Source organism: Pundamilia nyererei, unplaced genomic scaffold (assembly GCF_000239375.1).
Source record: "Pundamilia nyererei isolate P.nyererei 1_Seehausen unplaced genomic scaffold, PunNye1.0 scaffold00007, whole genome shotgun sequence".
In the NCBI taxonomy this organism is placed as follows: Eukaryota; Metazoa; Chordata; class Actinopteri; order Cichliformes; family Cichlidae; genus Pundamilia; species Pundamilia nyererei.
The window spans coordinates 1,603,520-1,626,868 of NW_005187408.1; the positions used below are offsets into that span (position 1 = coordinate 1,603,520).

General features: G+C 38.3%; 3 protein-coding genes across 7 annotated transcripts in view; all 3 read right to left on the minus strand.

Annotated features, from left to right (window-relative positions):
• Positions 1-2,158: 2,158 nt before the first annotated feature.
• On the minus strand, positions 2,159-12,487 carry hnf4g (hepatocyte nuclear factor 4, gamma). The gene is made up of 11 exons (XM_005722793.1): positions 12,358-12,487; positions 10,649-10,814; positions 10,309-10,403; positions 8,827-8,933; positions 8,552-8,701; positions 6,110-6,197; positions 5,585-5,737; positions 5,063-5,112; positions 4,603-4,789; positions 2,535-2,654; positions 2,159-2,280 (listed from the first exon to the last, which is right to left on the minus strand). Exons 1-11 carry the CDS (start codon positions 12,485-12,487, stop codon positions 2,159-2,161), a joined length of 1,368 nt encoding a protein of 455 aa, XP_005722850.1.
• Positions 12,488-16,808: 4,321 nt separating this feature from the next.
• Positions 16,809-23,349, minus strand: part of pign (phosphatidylinositol glycan anchor biosynthesis, class N) — a 17,172-nt gene continuing 10,631 nt past the window's right edge. For 4 of the 5 annotated variants that reach the window (XM_013915637.1, XM_013915633.1, XM_005722477.1 and 1 more), the window contains exons 23-29: positions 22,927-23,013; positions 22,640-22,695; positions 22,329-22,404; positions 21,899-21,972; positions 21,566-21,608; positions 21,404-21,456; positions 20,520-21,300 (exon numbers count right to left, since the gene is read on the minus strand). In XM_013915637.1, coding sequence (XP_013771091.1) covers positions 21,177-21,300; positions 21,404-21,456; positions 21,566-21,608; positions 21,899-21,972; positions 22,329-22,404; positions 22,640-22,695; positions 22,927-23,013 — 513 coding nt within the window. In that variant the 3' untranslated portion in view covers positions 20,520-21,176. Of the gene's footprint in view, positions 17,748-18,192; positions 18,316-20,519; positions 21,301-21,403; positions 21,457-21,565; positions 21,609-21,898; positions 21,973-22,328; positions 22,405-22,639; positions 22,696-22,926; positions 23,014-23,349 lie in introns of those variants that run through there. The other variant, XM_013915641.1, reaches the window with a different exon arrangement.
• On the minus strand, positions 16,832-17,695 carry gpr141 (G protein-coupled receptor 141). Its single transcript, XM_005722794.1, has one exon. It carries the CDS (start codon positions 17,693-17,695, stop codon positions 16,832-16,834), a length of 864 nt encoding a protein of 287 aa, XP_005722851.1.

The window sequence follows — 23,349 nt, forward strand, 5'->3', positions numbered from 1 at the left end:
TCAGAAATGTACACATCATCAGTACAAACCAACCAAAATATACAGCTGATTCAAGAAACTGAATGGATTTATATTTTCTGTAATTTTGAATATATACAGCAAGTTAAATATTATCCACATTCCTTTCTGCATTTATCATGAATTTCATTACTGCAATGCTGATCTTTATTATATTAATATATGTATGTATATCAGGCAAGTCTCATTGTGTAAGCTATGTGTATTATAACTCAGTATCAAATATTAACTACAAATTTAAATATATATATAATTTTGTTGCATAACTGTCATTTACTTCCTGTGTACATACTGTAGTTCAGAGGTGAGCACAGTTTTAGATGTATTAGGCCCAAAAGAACAGTATTATTTTTGTGATAGCCAGCTTTTTTTCCTGAGTATCTTTAATTTTTTTTATATTTATTTTTTTGCAATAGCTTTTTTTCCTATAATGAATAAAAGCAATTTTTGTACATTCACATATTTTCAGATAAGTTATAAACTGTACCGTTTAGTACATTAGGATTGATCTACAGTAGATATATGTTTTATATATATGTATAACCAATCAAGTAAGAAATTTAAGACAAGAAAGAAAGTTTAAAAAAAAACATTTTCATTTCACTAAGCAAGAAGGGTGCCTTACTGACTTGAATACCATCAGTCAGTTAATGGTTTTAAGTGACCACATAGATGCACAACTTCCTTCATTAATCCCAGTTTTGCAGCAGAATATTAAACTCTGAGGGCTCAATTTTCTTGAGACCGAACACAGATGGAGGCTCAGACACAAAAGCAGCAACAGGTGAATCAGAAAGCACACGAATTTCAAAATAAAAATCAAGCTACATCACCTTAAATAGGCTGTCAGCAGTGCCTATTTAAACAGACCCATTTATGTCTTAAAAGTAAAGTCAGCATTCTAAATATGAAAGAGTGTCTCTGCAAAATACCAGTTTAAAATACTCATCAAACAAAATAAACAGTCTTCAGGTCACTTAGAGATAATTTTGTTAAACAAACGGTCAGACTGAAATTCAGCGAAACCATGAAGAGAGCTCCTGCCGCCACCATCTGGACTTTTATTTTTCTTCCGGTGTGCTGCAAGCTTTTATCTTCCTTACTCAGCACAGCGAAATTAAAGGCTACTGGACCCCTGCGGGAGTCTATCCCTGATATTTAAAAATAAATTTGGAAGGCATGCATTTGAGCTTGTTTTAAAATGTTTTCACCAACATGTTTACTTGTTTAACATTCAGGTTGGATGAAAGTCATGTGAGCAAATATTTATGAATATGATTCCAGTGGTCAAAATGAAATATTATACGAATGCAATGTGAATATATATAAGTTCAGATAGAGTCTGGACTTTGTATTACACATAATATATGTGTGTGTGTGTGTGTGTGTGTGTGTGTGTGTGTGTGTGTGTGTGTGTGTGTGTGTGCGAACGTATTTTGATGGAGCTCGGAACTCATCCTGGGGACAGCTGCATTACTCCAGATGATTTCACTGTTAAATCTCTGAGAAATAGCTTTCTAGTGTGATACTCAGAAAAACAGAGAACATGCCTTTAGTTGACGGATCCTGCTGCCAAGTCTGGAGATTTAAATGAATAATAAAGTTGCTGCTGTGCCATCATCGCAACTTAAATACAATCCCTCTTTCATATCAGTGACTACAGTGGAAGCACACGTATCATTCTTGCTGCGGTGTGATGACTATGGGTAAGACATGGTCTGAGCGTGTTTTAAGGCAAATACAATTTTGTGCTAAAATGAGCACCAATGTTTGACTGCGCCGCCTGATCAGGATACCCAGAGTCTGCGCTGCCAAACACTCTGGTGCCAGGAAATAAGCAAATAAGCATAGACACACACGCAGACACACACAGACAGGGTTGTACCTGAAAAAGACTGCATAAACATTGTGCTTTTCTTTTGTGAGTTTTGCCACTGTAAGAAAATAAAACCTTGAAATGTGGTGCACATAACCGGTTAGGATATTGTATCAGGAGCTCCAGGAGTCATGGGGTAGGAAAGTCTAACTGTTGACACTGAACAGAGATTTCTGTCATAATTTTCATACCATGCCTGGATAATGAACAGGGGGCAAGGAAACTGATCTGCTGTCAGATTCGTTGACATAATGCAGGAAAGAGTCAGGGGTCTGTCTGTGCAGAAGGTGAAGGGCTCGCTGGAGGACAAACAGGCTGGGGAAAATGTTTGTACATTTCCGGTGCAGGACCCTGCGGGGGCGATGGGATGGGAGTGTCTGGAGAGGCTGCAGGAAAAGAGACAGGGACAAAGCAACATTTATAGGGTTGTGTGATATACATACATATATATTACAGATTTTAATTACTTTGTTGAAGCATAATTTAAAAAAAAAAAGTTTTTGGACACACTCTTTAGATAAGATAAAGTGTGTGTTTGTTTGTGTGTATGTCACGTTTGCTCCAGTGTTACTGAATGCACTTTACATGACTGCATGCATTTTTATTTGTGTGTGTTAACTGATAGCATCCAGAAACTTACCTATTTGTGGAGTGTGATTGACAGGCATGGTACTGATGACCAATGTGTGTCCAGTCACAGGGTCCTGGGCCAGCTGGGTGTGTGCTGAATGGTGCAGGTGTGTGGGTTCTGTTGCAAGCCCTTAAAATATAACACAGGTGCAAATAAACTTCAACACACAGTGATGAAGTTGTAACCAGAGTAATTTTGCAGATTTCTTCCTACTTTGTTTCATGCGCTACTTTATGTTCAGGGGTGTGGATAAAGGGGGCACCCGGGGTGGCACTACCTCCCTGAAATTTGATTGCCACTCCTTGTTGCCCCCTTTAAACTGTGTTGCCATGTCAGATAAATGTATAATTAAATGTAATAATAAATGTATAATTACGTACTGCTAAATAAGTTAAATGCAGTGATAAAATTTTGAAAGTTGGACCCCCTCTCATCGACCTCAGTAGTCTGGGCTACTGCCTACCATCCCCTGTAAATGTAGAGACTATGTTATTTATGTATACCACTCAGTAAAATTAAACATATATGCTGTTGTAACCAGACTAACTTTTATTCAGCTTTTACCATATTACAGTTGCAAAGCAGTTAGGTTTTTGAGTGTTTCTACAGGTGAGAGGTCTGTTCACATTAAAATATATTAACTCACTGAATTTTCAGCTAGTTTGTTTGTATGTGTGTAGATATCCTATTTCCTTTTAAAAAGATGGGCCAACCTGAATGAACCTTTGCACAGACATTGTCACATATACAGTAAGTCCCAGTTCTTTTGATTTTGGTGTATCATGTTCACTTCATCATTCCCCAGAGGATGCCATGTTATGTTCTCCGATACGTGTATGTCGCCCGTACATGATTTCACGGTCACGAAAATTTGAATCAATGTTCTGTTCGAGTCACCACTGAATACAGATTAAAGAATAAGAAATATGGTCCATAAATATCACAGCTTAACAGCTTAACTTAACAGGTGACATTTCATTCAAGTAAAGCTAAAGAAGCTGTAAGTACTGCAAAAAGTTTTTATGTAAGACTTAATTTTTCATATTGGTTATGTGGGTGTTGTTAATGATTCCTGTATTATATATACAACATTTCTTTAAAATATAAATGAATTACTATGACGGCAGCAGTTTGAAGTTAAAAGACCAAAGGCAGGATGTGAAACCATGAGGCTACAATTGTGATCTTAAATTATTGTAGAAAAAATCCCCTAAAGCACTTTTTAAAAAAATTACAGGTTACATTTTTGTCTGTTTTTGGTGATTATTACTAGACATACTAACATAACCTGTAAGCTGTCTTTCTTTCTGTTTAAACAAGTTTATATATACATATATGTCTGTGCCATTCATGAGTAAAGCTAAAAAAATTACTTGATATGAGAAGACACATTGTTTTTTATAGATGTTTATAAGCTATACAGGATCTTTGTGCAATTTCCTTTTGTCTTTCAGTTTTGCTTGATCATACTCATTGCTAAATATAATGTCATCTTAACAGAATTTGAATAGCCTGAGAGTTTTTATCACTGCGTTTTGTGTGTGGTTTCGTTCTACGTTCTGACAAGATGCTGGCAAATGCAACAAGTGCAGCTATTTCTGTGCTCTTTCTTTTAAGTCGGGTTGTCATATCATGGAGGGTTTTTTTTAAGCATATATGGTGAAAACTGGAAAACATTTTTGGAGATGACTTTTTAGTTTATGTTTCAAGCTTCAATTGTCTGTCATGGCCCTCCTGAGAATATATTTGATGCACTGTAGCTTTAACTTCAGATTTCCCGTATTTATATACATTTAGATGTGTTTGCAGATGTCCCTAGCAGCATCTTATGTACCCGGTTTATTCTATTTCAGCTTAACGTAATATAAATATAAATGCGTATTGTACAAAGTTATTGTGTAAAACTTTTTGCCTCCTGTATATAAACTAGAAAACTTTCAAGCAAGTATTCTTTTCGTTTTCCGCAGTGCTTCATAATTCTGCACTGAGAAATTTCAGCAGAGGATTTGGTGGTAGTGCTCAAGGTCAAATTTGTTTTTTCTGCACATTTACAAGCACAGACATCAGCCAATCTCACCTCCTAGAAGCATTTCATGCAACAGGTTGTCTATCTTGGCCAGGCCGCAAAACTTAATGAACTGGAGCTGTTCGATCATCTGCAAGGTGATGCTCTGCAGGGTGGGCAGCAGGAGTAACAGCTCTCCAAAACGACCCCTGGAGTCATACTGACGATCATTAATGTAGTCTTCCAGACTCATCTGAACCTGTGCGCACGCACAAACACAGAGTCCCTATGTGGTCACATGTCACTGTCATTATAAGCAAAATCCATTTTTCTTTAATTTTGCTGACATATTGAAAGAAGATGTGCATAAATTAAAAGAAAAATACATGATGACATTGAGGTTGACATTGACAGGATGGTTGCTTTTGAAATCAAAATCATTTACATGACTGAAAATTTAAAAAAAGAAAAAAATATCCTAGAACGACCAGATGTCCCGCAACAATCTAGAAAGGTCAAATGCTTGACCTACCTGCAGTCGCATGGTCTTAATCTTCGAAGGATCCCGCAAAGACTTTGCATCTGCAGAATGGAAGGCAAAGCAAGGAGGGGGGGTTGCGTTAAGGCGGGGAAGGGATATAGGACAGGATTGAGGGACGGGGCAGCACAGGATAAATAAATAAATAAATAAAAATGGAAAGATCATGGATGGAATTGCGGATATGAGTGGAATTGATGGAATGATTATGGTCAAACTTTGGCATGAAGTGCAAAATGAAGGATTTAGTGAAGGGGATAGAAAAGGGAGGGAGTAACAAAACATGGGGGCAGGGATTGTGGTCACACTAGGGTAACGTAAAGAGGCAAGAGAGGGATTGGGACCTAACTTTGAGGGGAAATCTAGCCGGGACATGTTGGGAAAGATGGATATGGGCAGAAAAGGCAATGCAGACAAGATAAAATCGTCTGTTCAAATTGATTGTGATGTCTGTCATCATCTGTGGTTTACTATTTTTACTGGTTCTGGGGTTAAATGCCACTTTTTATTCATTACCTGGGTCAAAAAAGACAATAGCCTTGAGTGCTGCAAACTCGTTTTCATCTATTTGTATTTCCTGGAAGGGCTGCACCAGCTCATCCAGGACTCTGTTGGCTACCCTACAGATCTCTGGTTCAGGACTATCTCTGTGGATCACACAGCCATTACCTGCAGGGACAGTGAATAAAGTTAGCGGCAGTGTTGAGATGAAGTAGGTACTGAACATGGGTGTGTATGAGGTGGAGCGCTGTGGTATGTGCTTTTGGAGCCAGGTGGATTTTTGTTTCCTTCAGATAAACTTGTAGACTCTCTTTTAGGCAGGGCAATGGGCTATGGAAAATAGGTGTGGAGATCTTAAGAAGTATAAAAGTGCCTGATTGTTTGTAGTTGCTTACAGTATGATGTATCGATAATGAATAATGTAATTTACAAGAAAAACTTTTGAAGTCACAGAGAAACAGAAAGCTTTAGTTAATCATTCTAAGTCCACATGACTTCACCACACATAAGGAAGAGGCCTTTCTAGTCATTGGTTTCTACCTAAAAGCAGGAAGTCCTTGAATGGCATTGACCTTTTGGCAACCCCAAGCAAGAGGTGTTCACCAGCATGAGCCCGAAGCAAGCTCACCTATGGACAAACACACACAGGTAAACAAAGAACAGAAACAATGTAACAATGCCTCAAATTTAATCATTACCTTCAAATATTCTGTTTTCAAACCTCGCACATCAACAAGTGCTGAAAATTAGTTTCCAAAACCAGGCATGAGATAATAAGTACAGTATTGTACAAATGTCCTGAGTCCACCCTCATTTCTCTATATTTTGGTTCCAAGTGCTTGCTTCTAATTTTTTAAAGTGGTCTTAATCAATAGTTCTCCAGGATGTCTGAAGGGCTTTGTACCTGACTGTTTTCAGAGGAATGTTTATTTGTTTTGTTTCGCTCTGCTTTTTGTTAAGCTATTTCAAACGGACCTATGAATCATTCAAGCATAAAAAAGGAGTGTAACTCAAGGGATTAACCAATGTTCTGTCTACACATAACAACTCTGGAAAAGAAACCCTTTTAAATTGTATCTTTGAGCACTTTGTTGCTAGCAACCTAAAACCCCCCACAATTTCTTCCCCTTTCCTTAGTTGAATTTATGGCAAATGCCAAAGATAACACAGTTTCACAGGCATAAAATATATAATTTTTTTGCACCTGCAAGGGGATTCTCAAAAAGCTGTTACTTGAAAATTTGGCATATCTCAGCGATGTGTGTAAAAACATAGAGAATCTGTACAGGTGGAGGACAAAAGACGATGCGGCAAGCCTAAACAGTATGTGCAGAAGATGAAGAGTAACTGAAGTCACGTCATTAAGAAATAGGAAAACTCCAGCAAGGACCTCAGCAACTAAAATGTGCATCTGGCTAGGGATGGGTACCGGTATCCGGTGCGCACATTTCGGTGCTTTATTTCGGTGCTTTTTTTTTCCTGAGATGTCATACACTTTGGATTCTAGCCAATCATTTTACCTTTGCAAGCGTAGTAGGCGGGTACCTAGGTACCTACATTCTTTTAGAGCAGAGCTACAGATTAAAAATGCCCAAGGCGAAGCGGTCAAATTCTGGCTGTACTTCACAGCAAAAGATGCAAACTCAGCAGCCTGCAACATGTGCTTTAAGGTGATACTGTGCAAAGGAGGTAACACCTCGAATCTGATGAAACACCTAGCGACGTATAGCATTTTGTTAAAAGCCGAGAAATGCGCCGTATTTGATAGCTTGCTGCGAGACTTCACACCGTGCACATCTACTGCAGGTGGGTTGCCTGTTATCGGACCAGGATTTAGTAACATCCCCCAAGAACCCGAAGAGTAGAGTCCTGGCCCGTAGCCCGGCCAGTGTAGCAGAAATGATGAGGGATGATGATGGCAGCAGCAGCCGTTCTTCTCTGCGTGAGTAGCTTAATGTTGTTCGTGTGTAAGCTAACCACGTTATTGAATTAATGCATGTAAGGTGAACTAGCAAACACCGTCGTAGTTACATGCGGCTGTCTTCTTGTTTGATGGCAGATGCTCCCTTCACCCTGGCCAAAAAGGCTAAAATGACCAAAGAAAAAGTGGAGAACAGCTAAACATGAGAGGTTTTTGGACAAAGTTTGTTTTTTGCATTGTTTAAGCACTGCTTCCATCCAAGAGTGATACCATAAATCCCCTATAGCTGCAGAAAAGGCTAACATTGTTATCTTTTTACAAAAAAACAGCTGAACATGAGAGGTTGTTGGACCAATTTTGTGTTCTCCATTCTTTAAGCACCGGTTCGAGCACCATTTAAGCACCGGCACCGTTTCAAAAGTACCGGTTTGGTACTGGTATTGGATAAAACCTAAACGATACCCATCCCTACATCTGGCCCTTCAGCTGTTCACCAAGTCTTAGTAGAAATAGCCTCAGTGCAAAGGTGGCTGTCAAGAAGCCATGGGCAAGAACTGGACTGTGTCATCAATATATACAAAGGAGATCAGGAGACAGGCACAGCAGTGATTGTCCACAGAAACCTGTAAATTATGGTGGAGGCTCTCAGCCAGTGGTGCTGTGAATCTTGTCAAACATGGATTGGCCTTGCAAGAGCCTGGACCTTAACATTATTGAAGCAGTGTGACTTAATTGGGACTGAGAACATAACATTCAAAGAATAGCTTTAGAATGGCCTTTAAGACTACCTCAAGAAATGGCAAGAAATTTTAGGTTGAATTGGATATTAAAGGCAGTCATACCAAACTTCAAGTTCCTTAGGATTGTCCAAACTCTGTACAAAGTCTTTCCATGTATGTTTTTAGATGTTACAGTACATTGCTATAGCCATTTGCTATCATATATTAGGAAGTGAGGGGCAGCTCAAGACTTTTGCGCAGTACTGTATGCATGACACTCATTACATGCAAAGAAGAAATGTCACAGTCACAGATTGCAAATCAGGCAGAACAGCCAGTTACCTGGTCATCCAGTGGAAGTTCTCCAAAAGTAGGAATATATTTGGCCCATTCCACCAACACCAATAACTGCTGTCTCATAGAATCACATATGTCCCCTACAGTGGCTGACTTCTGCTCTGACAAGTCTGCTATTCCAACCGGAGTAGTGCTCTGCCGGAGAAGAGGAATTGAACAGCTTGCAGGTTACAGGTCACTCATGTTACTGATAAAGTTCATCAACTAACATACAAACATAAAAGAGATTTAAAATAAGAAATTCATAAAGGGATTATCACCTGGTGGGACAATGATTCTGCTTGGGCCAAAATAGTAATAGTTGGAAGGTCTTGGGAGTCGGAGATACTTCTTCGGGAACTGATCCGATCCCTCTCATTCTGCACAGCTAATATATCACAAACATAATTATGGCTGTGTGTATGCATGAAAGAGGAAGCAATCTAAAAAAGGGAACAGTGAAGAAGCAACATCTCCAACACTTTACCAGTCAAATAGCCGCCCCCCCCCCAAAAAAAAGAGTAACAAAGTAACAATAATGAAGCTTTATTCCTGGTTTTCCAGTTTTGAGGCTTTAAATTTTAAGTAATTTATGAGTGTTAAGAGATGCCTGCATACACTACGACAGTTAATAATTAGGAAAAATAGCACTACAGACTCTCATCAACAAAGGGAGTCAAACGTTAACCTGATACAATCCAGAACAACATGTTTAAATAACACATGATTAGGGGTTGTAAAACTCTGTACCAAGGTTATACCCCTCATAAATACAAACACACACTAAGTAAACACCTGTTTTATGGCAGAGCCCATTTCATCCATCTTGAAGCAGTTGTCGGTTTCTCTGACAGAAGTAATTTCTTCTCTCATTTTAATTTTCCACTTTGTCATTAAACTTCACTAAGAAAGGTACTTCTCCTTCATAGTGTGTATATAATGTACATACAGTGCTGTGAGGGATTGGCCCTCTTCATGATGCCTTATCCTTTTGCATATTTGCCACATTTACATGTTTCAGATGATGGAACCAATTTTAATATTAGACAAAGATAACTCGGGTAAATACTGGTTGACAGTTATCTAAACCCACTTGGCCCTACGTGGAAAAGTAAATGGCCCCTAAACTTAATAACTAGTTGTGCAATGAGTCATTCACATCGCGGTGGAAAAACTTGGGCCCACTTTGGAAAACTATTTTTATTCCATTTCATTTTGAGCATGAACAGCCTCTTTAAGGTCACGCCGAAGCATCTCAGTAGAATTTGAGTCCAGACTTCGACTAGACCACTCCAAACACTTCCGGAGTGTTTTGGATCATTGTTCTGCTGCATAACTTGAGAATACTTAAGCTTGACTGATAACGGATGGTCTTCTTTATGTAAAGAGCAGAATTTATGGTTCCATCAGTTATGGCAAGTCATTCAAGTTCTGAAGTAGCAGAGCAGGACCAGATCATCATTGCCAAGTCACTTTCTTATTGTTGAATCATGAACTCTGACCGTAATTGAGGCAAGTGACCTTTCAGCCTACTTCACTTCTCACTTTCTTGATTTATCTGATCTGACAGATGAATGAAATCATTGTTTAAAAAATGCATTTTGTATTTACTCAGGTTATCTTTGTCTAATATTAAAATTTGTTTGACAATTTTGTGCGACATATATGCAGAAACATAAAAGATCAGGAAGACTCTATCTCTATTCTCTGCATGTAGGTGTAACAATTTCACTTCACGTCTCATTTAAAAGAGGTTTCACTACCTTCTTTTTTCATGCCAGCTCTGAAGCATTTGTTGAGTCTGCAGAAACGACACTGGTTCCTCTTATCTTTATCCACGACGCACTGTCTGCTGAACCTTCAGAACATGCAAAGTTATCAGAGCAAGAAAATTGTGACATATCATTCAACAATAAAGTATGCAACCCTGAAACAAAAAGCAAATTATCACTATTTTTGGCAAATTATCTTAAGGGTGCGTGAGTATAAAAGCACATTTGTGATGATATTTATGACAATTGCATGAACTATTTCTTATATTTCCCACATGCATACACACATTATGCATTTCATGCTTGCACAGTGTATCTTTGCAAACTGTACCTGCAGGTATAGACGTGGCTCTTGCGTATCGAGCGTCTGAAGAAGCCTTTGCAGCCATCACAGCTGGAGGCTCCATAGTGTTTCCCTGTGGCTTTATCTCCACAGATTGCACAGTTACTAATGATCCCATCTGGACCAGGCAGGCTTGGCTCTGTCGGCATGCTGTCTGGAGCACCAAAAAAAACAAAATAAAACACACACAGGTAAATACAAATGCATATGCATTATGCACACGTCATTCTTTCAAAAGTGATTCACTTTGTGCATTTTATGATGATGATGGAGATTTTGACACTTTGGTCCCCAATCTCCAATAACCATGTGGTGATATGAAAGACCGTAGCATACAGTTCACATTATTTTCACACATTTCAAGCTATTCAGTGACCCCTAAAGCCCTGTGGGTGGGGGCTTTTGGATCACGAAAGAGGCCACTCTGATCAGGAAATGATCATCGGATTAAAGGTGATTTTGTAATGACTTTTATCCCCAAAGGAACTCAAAAGTCCCACTCGGTAGGTCAGCAAAATGCCCCTTCACCATTAGACCCGCTACATCCTCTGTGGGGTTAGATTTTTTCCTTTAACTTCTCAGTGTATTGCCTCCGTGGGAGCAATTAAAGTATAAAATGTTTAGTTAATTAGTCACTGTGTGAAGCCTTACTCCAGAAATAACAAATATCAAAATGTCCCCAAACCCCCCAAAAACCATGTATCACTGAAGGAAACCCATAACACTGCTGATACTTCTCTGGTGAATGTGTTGTGCATTGTGTTGGAGGATGTCTGGTATTACCAGACATTGCTGTTAATGACAAAACATGATTGTCATTGTCTTTATTTCTATTTTTATGTCTTTATTGTCATCATCAACATAATCTCTACCATTATACCAGCACCAGCATCGTCACTGTAATAGAAACCATCACCATCATCGCTGCCTCCATCTAAGTTGTTCTGTTAAAGTCTACTAAATGGAACCTGCTGTCGATCGAGTAAAAACTCAAGATGCATCGAACACATACATGCTTAAATTTCTACTGCGCACAACTCATTTGGTCTCACACGGGCCAGTGCCATTGTTAAATGAGTCAATGAGTGTCTACAGTAAATGTTTGACTAATTTTCCTTCCATGCTGAGGTAACGCCCGTGTATCACAGAGATTTGTGCTTGCTGTCCAGTAAAATATCTTTATGACACATTCCTGCAGTTTCTGCCTAAACTGTTTGGTTATCATTCATTTAGTCCCCCTCAAACTTTGACACAGCCCTTTTATTTCCTTCACAACACACACTTCCTTTCATGATGCATACACACATACACAGGCAACAACAGGCAAGTGGGATTTACTATACAAAATGGTGTCAAGCAAGACACACATACACACTGGCAGTCAGTATTAAAACATCAGTCAGAGTTTCCCAAGCAGTGCACTTGAGCATATCAAACACATCAAACACATTTCCCCTCTTTCTGCAAATAGCAACTCATTTGCGTTCAGCTGCTGTCACTAAACTTCATCAGTGACTGTCTTATTTAACAAACAGCCACAACTCCTCATCCAGTAATCTGGCTGATGACCCAATCAGATCATTCTAAAGGCCCTGATAAGTATGTGAGAGAGTGGCCTATCTTTCAATGTATGTCTTTCTGTGTGCTTGACTTGTTTGTGTTTTGGTGTGAATCTGTCTGTATTTGCACACACTTACCTCGTCCTACATAGAGTACCTCTGCATGCTCAAAGCCCAGCGTGTTGTACGAAGGATCCAGGCCTTCACAGTAGTTGGCTACTTCCATATCTAACAGAGTTTTACTCTGAGGAGTAGGAGGATACTTCATTCCTGTTTGAGCCTGGTTTTCTCTCTCTTCTCTTCTCTTCTCTTCTCTTTTCCTATAGTCCTGCCTCTGTTTCATCTATTTCTTTCAGAAATAACAAGGGAGATCCCTGTCATAAAAGACCCATAATCTGATCTGATTGGGCCTTGAACAATAAGGAGGGGAGGAGCTGGGGTTCTTCTCACCTTATTACACTTCACTTATCTACCCTTCTCTCATACACTTATCACAGGGATGAATAGATAGTGAGAAAAGAGACATTTCCTTTCCCTCCTCTGTCTTTCATTGCTCTTTTATTTATTTATTTGGAGAACGCTTGCACACTATGTGCACAATTTAGGCGTTTGTTCTTACAGAGAGTAGCATGTATGAATGTGCATCTGACGTATGTGTTTGTGTGTGTGTGTGTGTGTGTGTGTGAGTGACTGTGCGTGTCCTTCCCAGGTTTCCTAATCTAATCAATGGTGAAGTAATAGCACTACCACCTCAGCAGATATAATCTATAAGGACACGCAGTGAAGTAGAAAACACTGATAACTCCCATTAAGGCATCCACATACACACCATGGGTTCACCCAACCCACTGTTTTTAACTCTTTATTTACTCTTTTTCTACTACAAGTTGCTAAATAATCTGACTGCTACTTTAAACATCACCAACAACACTGCTTTTAATTTCTTCTTCTTTCATAGTTTTTTAGCTCAGTCATCAATGTCTATGGTTTCATATCAGTTAGAATAATTATTTGCAAAAAAACCAAACAAACAAAAAAAACCAAACAAACAAAAAAAACCAAACAAGATTAGTAAGTACAAATTGACTCTAAAGTGCAAATTGAACAGGTGTTACCCTCCTATTTTCAGTCAGGGATGTTAAAAACATAATATGACCACCTTTGCATGAATCCATCAACATGTGCCTAACCCACCCATTTAAATCAGGGGTTTCATTACACTAACTCTTATCGTGTGGGTTAAAGGTAATCAGCTTGAGGCATTGTGCTGTGAAGACTGTAAATGATAAGAGGCAGTGTCATAGGAGATTTGATGCCCTAAATCAGCAGTGAATGGCCCAGTCTGAGGGGTTCGTCATATATGTGCAGGTATGGTGTGGTCAGTTTAGGCAACAATATTGCACACATGACAGAAAACACTATTAGCACTTGGCTGCATGGTAATAACAGATATATTCTATAATATTGGAAGCGTAGGGACTAAGAGAAAGAGGCGATAGAGAGAGAGAGCGATGTGATAGAGAGATTATAGAGAGATTACATTTTAACCAGGTAGTAACGTTAGGACTCCTGACTCATCACATTTGTGGAAAGGGAAGATGAAGAATTGCATCCTTACGGTCACATTTAGTCTGTATAAAGGCATGAGGGTAAACGCAGATGCTCCATGTTAGTTTCTAATAAAGGTTCTTATGTGATTACAGTTTAATAGACAACAAAGAATCGTGCTTTTAGGCTTGTAGATAGAAAGAAAAATCAATGTTCACTCAAAAGTAAAAAAATCTTTAATCCAGAACAGCCTAAACGCTCTAAAAGGCTTTTTTTAAAGCTTCACCTTCCACTCTTAAGAGCAAGGACAGAAAGCACAGCAATTGAGGTCTTTATTTCTGTAATGATGAGTGCCTTTGATCTTTCCCCTCTTTTTCATTTTGAATACATAAGAAAGCACTTTCTGATTTGCACTAAGGAAGCTACAACATTTGGAACAGCGAGGGTGATCAGCTGCTTGTGTTGTTTTACAGTAGGTTGTTAATTTTGTTGATCTCTCAGATACATTGAAAGCCTATTCTGCCACCTGGCAAAAAAAGAAAATATAATATAGAAGCAGATCAGCCTAGACGTAAATTTAAATTAAAAAGATTTTAATGTATGAGAATCACATTCATAGAAACAGTTGTAATACTAAAAAGGTATTGTGGCTTGTTGCAGGACATGTCTGAGAAAGCTTGCATCTGCCTAGCAACCAAAAGCCTTTTGTGGCCATAAAACCCACAGCTAAGAGGCTATATCTGTGTGAACTGGCCATAATACTGTCGCTTCTATTTAGACTAGGTTTTAATAGTCACAGATGACAATCAGCCTCGATTACTGACTCTAGTAAACCCTTACTTCCTGATACTCTGGAAACAGTTAAGTACGCAGTTCAGTAGTATTCACTCCTAAAACTGTACATCTTTAACACAGTATTTCTTTTTTATGTGTTGCAAAAGAGAGGAAGAGAACATGCAAGAGACTAGATGCATGAAATAAATAGTTAACTATGGTTTTGCAACTCTCACTCTTCACAGTGAAAAGTTAGCGTTACTGTATATGCAAGCTGAAAAAAAAATGTTAAAAAAATACAAATCAATAATTCAGCTGAAGTGCGTCCTGTGGGTTTACACATTATAGTTAAGTCTAACAGAACAGCAGAACAGTAAAGGGCAGACCGATATGCACAGCCTCAAAAGTCAATCAACAACTCTGGGAATGCCTCAGCAAAACAATCCCATTGCAATCTGGGCTAAAAAATTAACTAAGAGTTGTTTCTTTTTTCTCAATATGTGTATACTTCATGTATTGTCAAGGTTTGTGCAAAAAACAAGTAGTTTTGTTCACACAGGCGTTGCATGTTCTTGTAAATAGTAAAAAAAATAAAGAGCAAAACTTCCGCCTCCTTCAGATCAATTCATTATAGAACTGCATTATAGAAATGGAATCGTCCTATTGGACATTAAATGCAGTGATAGTAGAAGAAAAACACCACATGAACAGATTACCATCTTTCTGCAGATGAAATGGGTTATCGCCCGATCAGCGCAAGCCCATGTTGCAAAGTTAGTATTTCTTATCTGCTTTTTACAAAATGCCTGCAGATACAGAGTACTGGCTACAGGACATAGCAGCAGATGCCGTTTGTGCGAACAAGGAGTCCAACCATTGCCACCATAATACAGAAACCACGTGATTTAAGGGATCGCATTCACAAACTTCCTTGAAAAACTACCAAAGGTAACCTTCACTCCCACTACAGCAAAAACAACACTTCTTCTACTCTTCTTAGTCTGATGTGAACCATTTGAATTTCAGCGACAGTGTACTTAAAAAGAAATGTTTGGCTTACCTGTGTTTCTGTTTCTGTCCGGGATGTGCATTTATCCAGGTGTACCGTTGTTCTCCGACAGCTAGCAGCCCTGAGCCCCTCAGTGTGTCATTGGACTAAGTCACACTGAGCATGGGAAAATAGTAAAGGTGTTCAACCACGTTAAAAGGGAAGGTTGGAGAGCTGAGCGGCCTATAATTCAGAAAGCGACACATTGGATGGCGCCACCATAGCCCTGTCATTAGATCGATTTACTAAACAAACTCAAACTAGGGTGGGGATGTTAAACAGTAACCCAGGACCATAAAACTGAAAAGGAAAAGATCACCAGGTGTGAGTCTGTGTGTGTGTGTAGGTGTGTGTGCCCTCTGAGACCCAAAAAAGGTTTGAGATAATGTTTCACAAAATAATGGGGGAGACATAACAATTTACAGCATTTATTTCTCTTCTTCACATCGGCTATGTACACAGGATTTAACTGTTAAGTGCAAATACAGTTAAAAAGTATTCACTTCCACTTAGAGTCCTTGTACACAGATTTACAGAAACAATATCCTGAGATCTCCAATTTCATAGTCTAACATTATAAATTCCAAGTATGAAGCCTTTCTATTATAAGCACAAACCAGCAAATTGCAAGAGCGCCTGCATTAGGAAATAAAATCAAAAGACAGTTTTAAAGTCCTTAAATGTTCTCATGAATAAAAACACGGCTTGCTGTGACACAGTACACATATATAGTAATAACAACAGTAATAGTTAAAAAAAGCACAGCTTGAAAAGTGTGTGTGTGTGTGTGTGTGTGTGTGTGTGTGTGTGTGTGTGTGTGTGTCAGTCAATGGTACAAAAATTGTAAAAGTGCAAAAGCATAACTAAGGTCTGTCAGTTTTATTTTTTGAAACTCTGTATATATTAAATTATGTTCAAATGTAAAGTGATCTGAAAGACTTGAAGCCAAATAAGCCACTAAGGGAATGTTTTGTCTGACTAAGGTCAATATTTATTGTTAGAAACTGAAAGTCGAACCTAAGCTTATAATCAGAACCAGTGTTTATGCGTCATTCGCAGTTGTCTGCACAGTCTTTTTTTTTTTCATGTGCAATTTTTATGATAAAATTTGTTTTTTAATAATTTTTTATGCTATTTCAAACACTTCAAAAGCAATAAGATTAAATTGTTTAAATTTATGGAACTGTACCAGAACCCTGACAGGCATAAAAAAAAGTGAAGCAAACACAGTACCACCCGCTTTTAAGCAGCTTTTCCTACAAAGCACATGTTACAGGACCTCCTCCCCAGGAAAGTAAGCATGTCCAAACAGTTAAAAGTGGTTATGCTCAGAAATATTTCATTTGTACCCTCTAATTCTTTTATATTGTTTAAGTAGGACAGTCGAAAAATGTGGTAGGGAATGAAGCAGATGACCATGATTAGCGCAAAGCACAGGCTCTTCAGCTGAGCTCCGAACTCCTGCTGAAAGGTGCATCCCTCCCGATGCTTCTTGTATAAAACCCATAGGACATTGGCCTGGAAGGCTGTCAACACAATGGCAATGACTATAATCAATATGCTTGTCAGGTAGTTCAAAATCAGAACAGATTCTATAGATTTTCCAAACTGGAAGCAACGAGTGGCATTTTTGTCATGGTCTTTGCCATACTTAAAATGGATGATGCAAGGGACAGTGATCAGCACAATAATCCACACCAGAAAACTGATAATGCATGCATGCATCCTGTGAAAGGACGCCACCTGGCAAGCTTTCTTGTAGAACGTCAACAGACGGGTGATGAGGATAATCACATACAGGACAAAAGACATGTACATGTGGATGTGGATCATGCTGCTGGTTATTTTACACCATTCATAGCCCAACTCCCATTCATGAACTGCGTAATAGTAGATTCTGAAGGGAACCGTTAGCAGGAAGATGAAGTGAGTGAAGATCAGGTTGAGTACGGCAATTGACGTGGTGGAAGTTGTGGTGGATCTCATGATGCGCATCATCATGGTAAGGCTAATTGTACCACTGATCAGGACCACAGTGTAGATGACCAAGAGGGCTGTGTGGTACTCTTCTAGTTCATCTTTCTCTGAAACTGAGGGTGTGGTCATTGTTGAACTTTGGTTTGGAGATAGTGTGGTCCCATTTAATGTCGAAGTCATCCTAAACAGAAGAGGAAATTGAGTAAGAAAGAGTAAGAGACATTAGAACAGGAAGACAGGCAGGTGTGAAGAGTTAATGGAAATGAAGTGTATCCAAAAATGATTAAAAACGGGTGTTATAAAAAGAGAAAGAAAACACAAGGCTGTATTGAAAAAAATAAGAATGACTGATTTAATGTATTTTAAGGGCTTGTTTGTCTTCGGGTGATGAAACAAGACTAAAAACATGTGGCTATGTCACACACCAAACATGTTAGTAAGACTAACTAAAAAAGGTGTCTCAAGAATTAAGAAATACAGATAGACCATTTAACCAATAATGGAACCACTGAAGGACACCATATGGCCCACATTAACCATTAAAGGAGCACCACAACACTGGAAAGAACATGATGAGAAAACACAAAGTCCAAGCCAGAGATACTATCGTTTATCAGTGAACTTACTTGCGCTTCGGTCAGTGAAGAACTGTATGCCGAGTACTCTTCTGTGTGTGCGTGTGTCCTCTGGAGTAGATCACATTATATCCAGCAGCGGTATGTTCACAGTGTCGCAGAGGAAGAGAAAAGCTGAGAAAAAACGGATTCTGGTTGAGTGCATTCACGCATGTGCCTTTGAATGCGCGCATGTGTGTGAGACAGAGAGTAAGAGTGGAAGTTTGCCAACGTTCGGTGGAAGTTAAGGTTCTGAAAATGAAGCCTTTGTGAGCCTGCGTGTGAGTGTTGTAAGAAACCACCATCTACTTTGCATACTGTGTCAGAAACAGGAGGTTGCTGTAAACACATGTCAGCACACAGGAACACAGGGCTGCTTACTTCCTCATTTTTCTCTAAATGCACTCTTCACTTTGACATTTAAAGTGAAATATAGACGATAAGAAGTTGTTGTAGTAGTTAAAAGCACTGTGAAATGATTCGATTATTCGCAAAAGCAACAGATTAATGCAACATATTAGGCATGCATGTCAAACAAAAAAGTTTATACTTTTTCACTTTAATGTTCTTGCATCTCTTACACCTTAGATAACAACTTGTTGTCGATTGCAAGAACACAGTTAAGTCCACTATTATTTGGAGTGTGGCACAGTTTGTGTTTTTTTTTTTTTTCTAAATTCTGCCTCTGTACACTAACATAGTGGATTTTATATCAAACAATCAAGATGTGATTATAGTGCAGACTTTCAGCTTTTTTCCAGAAAAGTTTAGCCAAAGTATTACATTAATATTTTAGGGAATTACAGCCATTTTTATACACAGCGAACCATTTTCAGAAGCTTTAAAAGTATGTGCACACTTGACTGGTAAGTAATTTTGTGGTCAAGTGAGGTCTGCTTTATTCCATCACATGTTAAACAGAAAAATGACCTAGCACTGAAATTTCATTTGGTAGGCATTCACTGGAATTCTTTATATAAGGGTCATCATTAGGATGAAAAAACGAAATAAAAAGATCGGAGAGAAAGTAGAAAAACTTTGGGAGTGGACAAATCAACAGTGCGCTACGTTCTTTAAAATAAGGAATTCTCTGGTGAGCTCAAGATACCAAAAAGGCCTCAAAGATCGCAGACATCGGTTGGAGTCGCTGAGCTGTCTAAGTTCAGAAAAAACTTTCACAAGGGTGAAAACACAAAACAAGCAGAAGCTGAAGGTGACTGCAAAATCTCAAGGGAGGGGTGATGGCATGTGGCAATGTCTAGGTGGTGGGGGGGTGTTCTAGAGTTCAGAACAGTTAATGATTTGTAAATAACTATTTTTTGAAACCAGTTATTAAACAAAGCTGAAAGTCTGCACTCACATCCTAACACCACTCTGCTGTAGAGAGGCAGTATTTGGCATCATCCAAATACTTTTGAACCTGGTTACAACTTTGAAACATTTGCTTTTGCGCTTGCTAGACAAAGTCATCTACTTGCTTATTCAAAAGAGAAGTTAGTCAGGATGTGGTAATGCTAGCTGTGATGTTGACAGATTTGTTTAGTAACAACAAAGTGCAAAGACAAGTTACAAGTCATATGACATATACAGCACATTGTATATTGTGATTCCAACTAATATCATAGGAATTTATAAGCTTTTGACTTTGCACCACAGTTGCAAAGATGTCAACATAAAAGATCCAATTAACACCACAGTCCACTTTACTAAACAGGAAAACACCTTCGCATCACTCCGACCACAAGCTTAGTGTGCATGCTGCAAACATTTACCTACCGACGCTGTCCAACATCGATGGTTTTTTAAAGGTTGGTTTATTTTAACCTGCGTATAACCGCACACAGTAAACAATTAATACTGTTATATTCTGATTTAGGTTTGCGCTTATTTTAAGAACATTTACCTCATCTTTTATTTTTTTCTAGTTAGCTTTAAGTCCAACTGATGTCTATTTTTGAACAAATGTAGCTCTACTGCACTACTAGTGCATAGAGGGCCAAATATTAAAGTGTTCAATCATTTGTTTTCATTGCAAAAAGAACCCTTGTCCTAAAAACTGTTGCCCCAGCCTTTTTGCACAATTACCCACCAACTTCTGCACCTTCCTGGCCCTGATTCTGCCAGATGTTGACACCACACTCCATTAGATGTTAAAGAACCTCTCGTCACTCCTTAAGAATTCCCTGTCAGTTTGATTTTTGATTTTGTTTAAATAGGTCATCTTTACTAATATGCACTGTTGCGAAGACAACCAAACGTCTAAAATGATGGAAAAAGTCAACAATTTGCAACTCAAGTTTTTACGCGACAATTAAATTCTCTTAAACACACGTTTGCACGCCAATCCTTCAGTTTTATTGATACACACGTAGTCAAAATAAGTTAAAACATCCCTTTTCACACTAAAGAAACATACATTTTAGGCAGCATTATGAAGTCTCATGTTACATACTTTCACCAGACCATTTATCGTAGCAGCATGAAATCATGAAAAAGCAGAATAACACACACAAAAGCATTTGTTTGCTTTTTGCATGTGTTTCATAAATCAATTATCATTACTAATGCTTTTCCTCATTTGTTTACACGATTTAACCCTTTCAGAGAAACATGTACAGAGTAAAATATTTAAATGTGACAAGCAACATGTGGCCAAAGTTTTTTCTTACTGAGGTACAGTCCCATTGTATTATGTTGCAAATCAACACCCTCATCAAAAACCCAATTCACAGTCATATTTGCAGCAGCCTATTACAAATTCACAAATGAAACTAAGACTGAGTGCATTTGTACCAAAGAACACAACACAGTACTGTGCAAAGGTCTTAGGCCACTCTACAAAAAAGGTATCGCATTATTTAGGTTCCTAAGATTATTTTCCATTTTATCTATAAAAAAAATTAAAACAATATGACAAAACATAAAACATATCTGAAATAAGACAGTTAAATAGGTACACTGATAAATATCGTGTTTAAGACACATGGTAACATTTACTAGGGGAAGTGCATCTTGCGTTGCCTCCACAGGACGAGTCTTTGTGAAGTGAGAACATGTGTAACCACACTCAGCAACATGAGAAAGATCGTCATTGACATCACTATCACATAGTGACTAATGCTGCAAAAGACAGAGGAAGCTTAGCATGTTTTCGATGCATCGCAGACACCCAAACAAGAGATTGATAAGACATGGTTTTAAATGCATGTCCAAGTTTCATTACCTTGTGCCAATGTCCAACCAGCTGCCATAGTCCTGCACCATGAAGAAAAAATGCTGAGGAGAGCAAGAGTGAGTTAAAATCTATTTGAGCCTCATGTGCAGTTTGCTTAACAGTGGACGAGAGAAAGTCTTTTATAAAAGATCAACATTAAACCTGCATTACCAGAGCCATCAAGTCAGAGATAACCAGGACGATGAGGAACAAACTGCAAAATAAAAATAAGAGAGATTTAAACATTAAGGAGCACACATTGGTCAGTGCATTTAAACCTTTTCATGCACAATGAAGGAGGAACTAGAAGATCCTGGGCCATTTACTATAGTTATTTTAGATGCCTCAAGGTTTAAGAGTCATGTCTAACAAAGCAAAAAGAACGTACTTTAACTCTACAGACAGAATCAGATCAGTGATTCAACGTTTCCAACAAATTCAAAGAGTTAATTCAAGAATTAAAAGACTAAATTTATAATTTTAGATGAGGAAGCGAAGTGTTACCTCCTTGATGATAGCTGTGTTGCAACTTGGATGGTCTCAAATGTACACATAACTATGATGAATGGAATGATAACCTGGAAGAACAGATGACAATTTAAGGAAATGCAGGATTCTATTAAATGACTCAAAATAAACACATTATTATATAAACTCATTTAGACGTATGATGCTAAAATTTCTATTACAAATCTGTCTGCCTAAATTCTCCGTACAATAAATGTAAAAAAAGATACAGAAATTAATGGGCTAGGTCATGGCTGTTAAAACAAATTAACATGAGCGAAAAAGAAAGGCAGGTTAAACCGTATTTAAGCTTACTTCTCAAGCAGAATATGAATAGATCATGACTTGTCATAATGTGCAAGACTCCTTCCCCTTTTGGGGAAGCACAATACATATCACAAAAAGGAAATGTTTAAGAGTACAGTACCTTCCACATCATCAACCCTCCCATTATGAAAGGGTTGAAAACAGTGAGGAAACAATAAACAGATGCTGGGTCAAAACTAGGCAAAGGGAAACAGAAGTACACAAAGTGACTACAGACACCAGACTAGAATCTTTAACTTTTCAGAGAAGAAAATAGACCTCGTGTTGTAGAATATACACACTAACATCCTCTATGTTTGGTGCAAAACATATAGTGCATAGAAAAGAAATTTGTCAGAACTGACTTTTTTTTCTTATCCCCTTCCTGTATGACACTCTCACACTCACACAAAAATACTATGATGGATATACCTGTTTATGGACGCAATGTTTCCTGTGCCAAAAAATGCTGTTATTATAAAAAATACCTGAAGAAAAGGTGAAGTCAAGGTAATGCCCAATGTGAGAATGAACCAAGTTGATTTTTTTTTGTCCGATTGTACACTTTAAACATAAAAAACTTTTATATTACATTTTTAATGTAATATAAAATATTTGATCAAATCCAGCCTGAACATCACCCACAGACTCTAATGAGCCCAATGCGCTTCTGTGCTTCGGCGAACTAACATTGTTGCGACTGCTCTTAACAAGGATACAAAAAAATAGGACCTTCGGATGTCATCCAGCTTCAGCTGTCGAATCTTGGTGATGTCGATGTTTGCAGAGAAATCGATGGTGGATAACTGGAGGAAAAAGAAAAAAAACATGCATGTCTGTAAACTAGTGGTGCAACGGATCAAAAATCTCACGGTTCGGATCGGATCACGGTTTTAAGTCACGGATCGGATCAATTTTCGGATCAGCAAAAATAGAAAAAAAAAAGACAAAAATTCGACTCGCCATTTACTTATTTAAGTATTTTTTGCCTATTAAAAAACATTCAACTGAAGACTCATTCCACACACTTATATAAAAACAAATTAAGGTGCAATATGGACATTATGGACCATGCTGGGCATCCTCTGCATCCTCTGCACACGGCCATAAACAACCAGAGGAGTCTGTTCAGTGACAGGTTG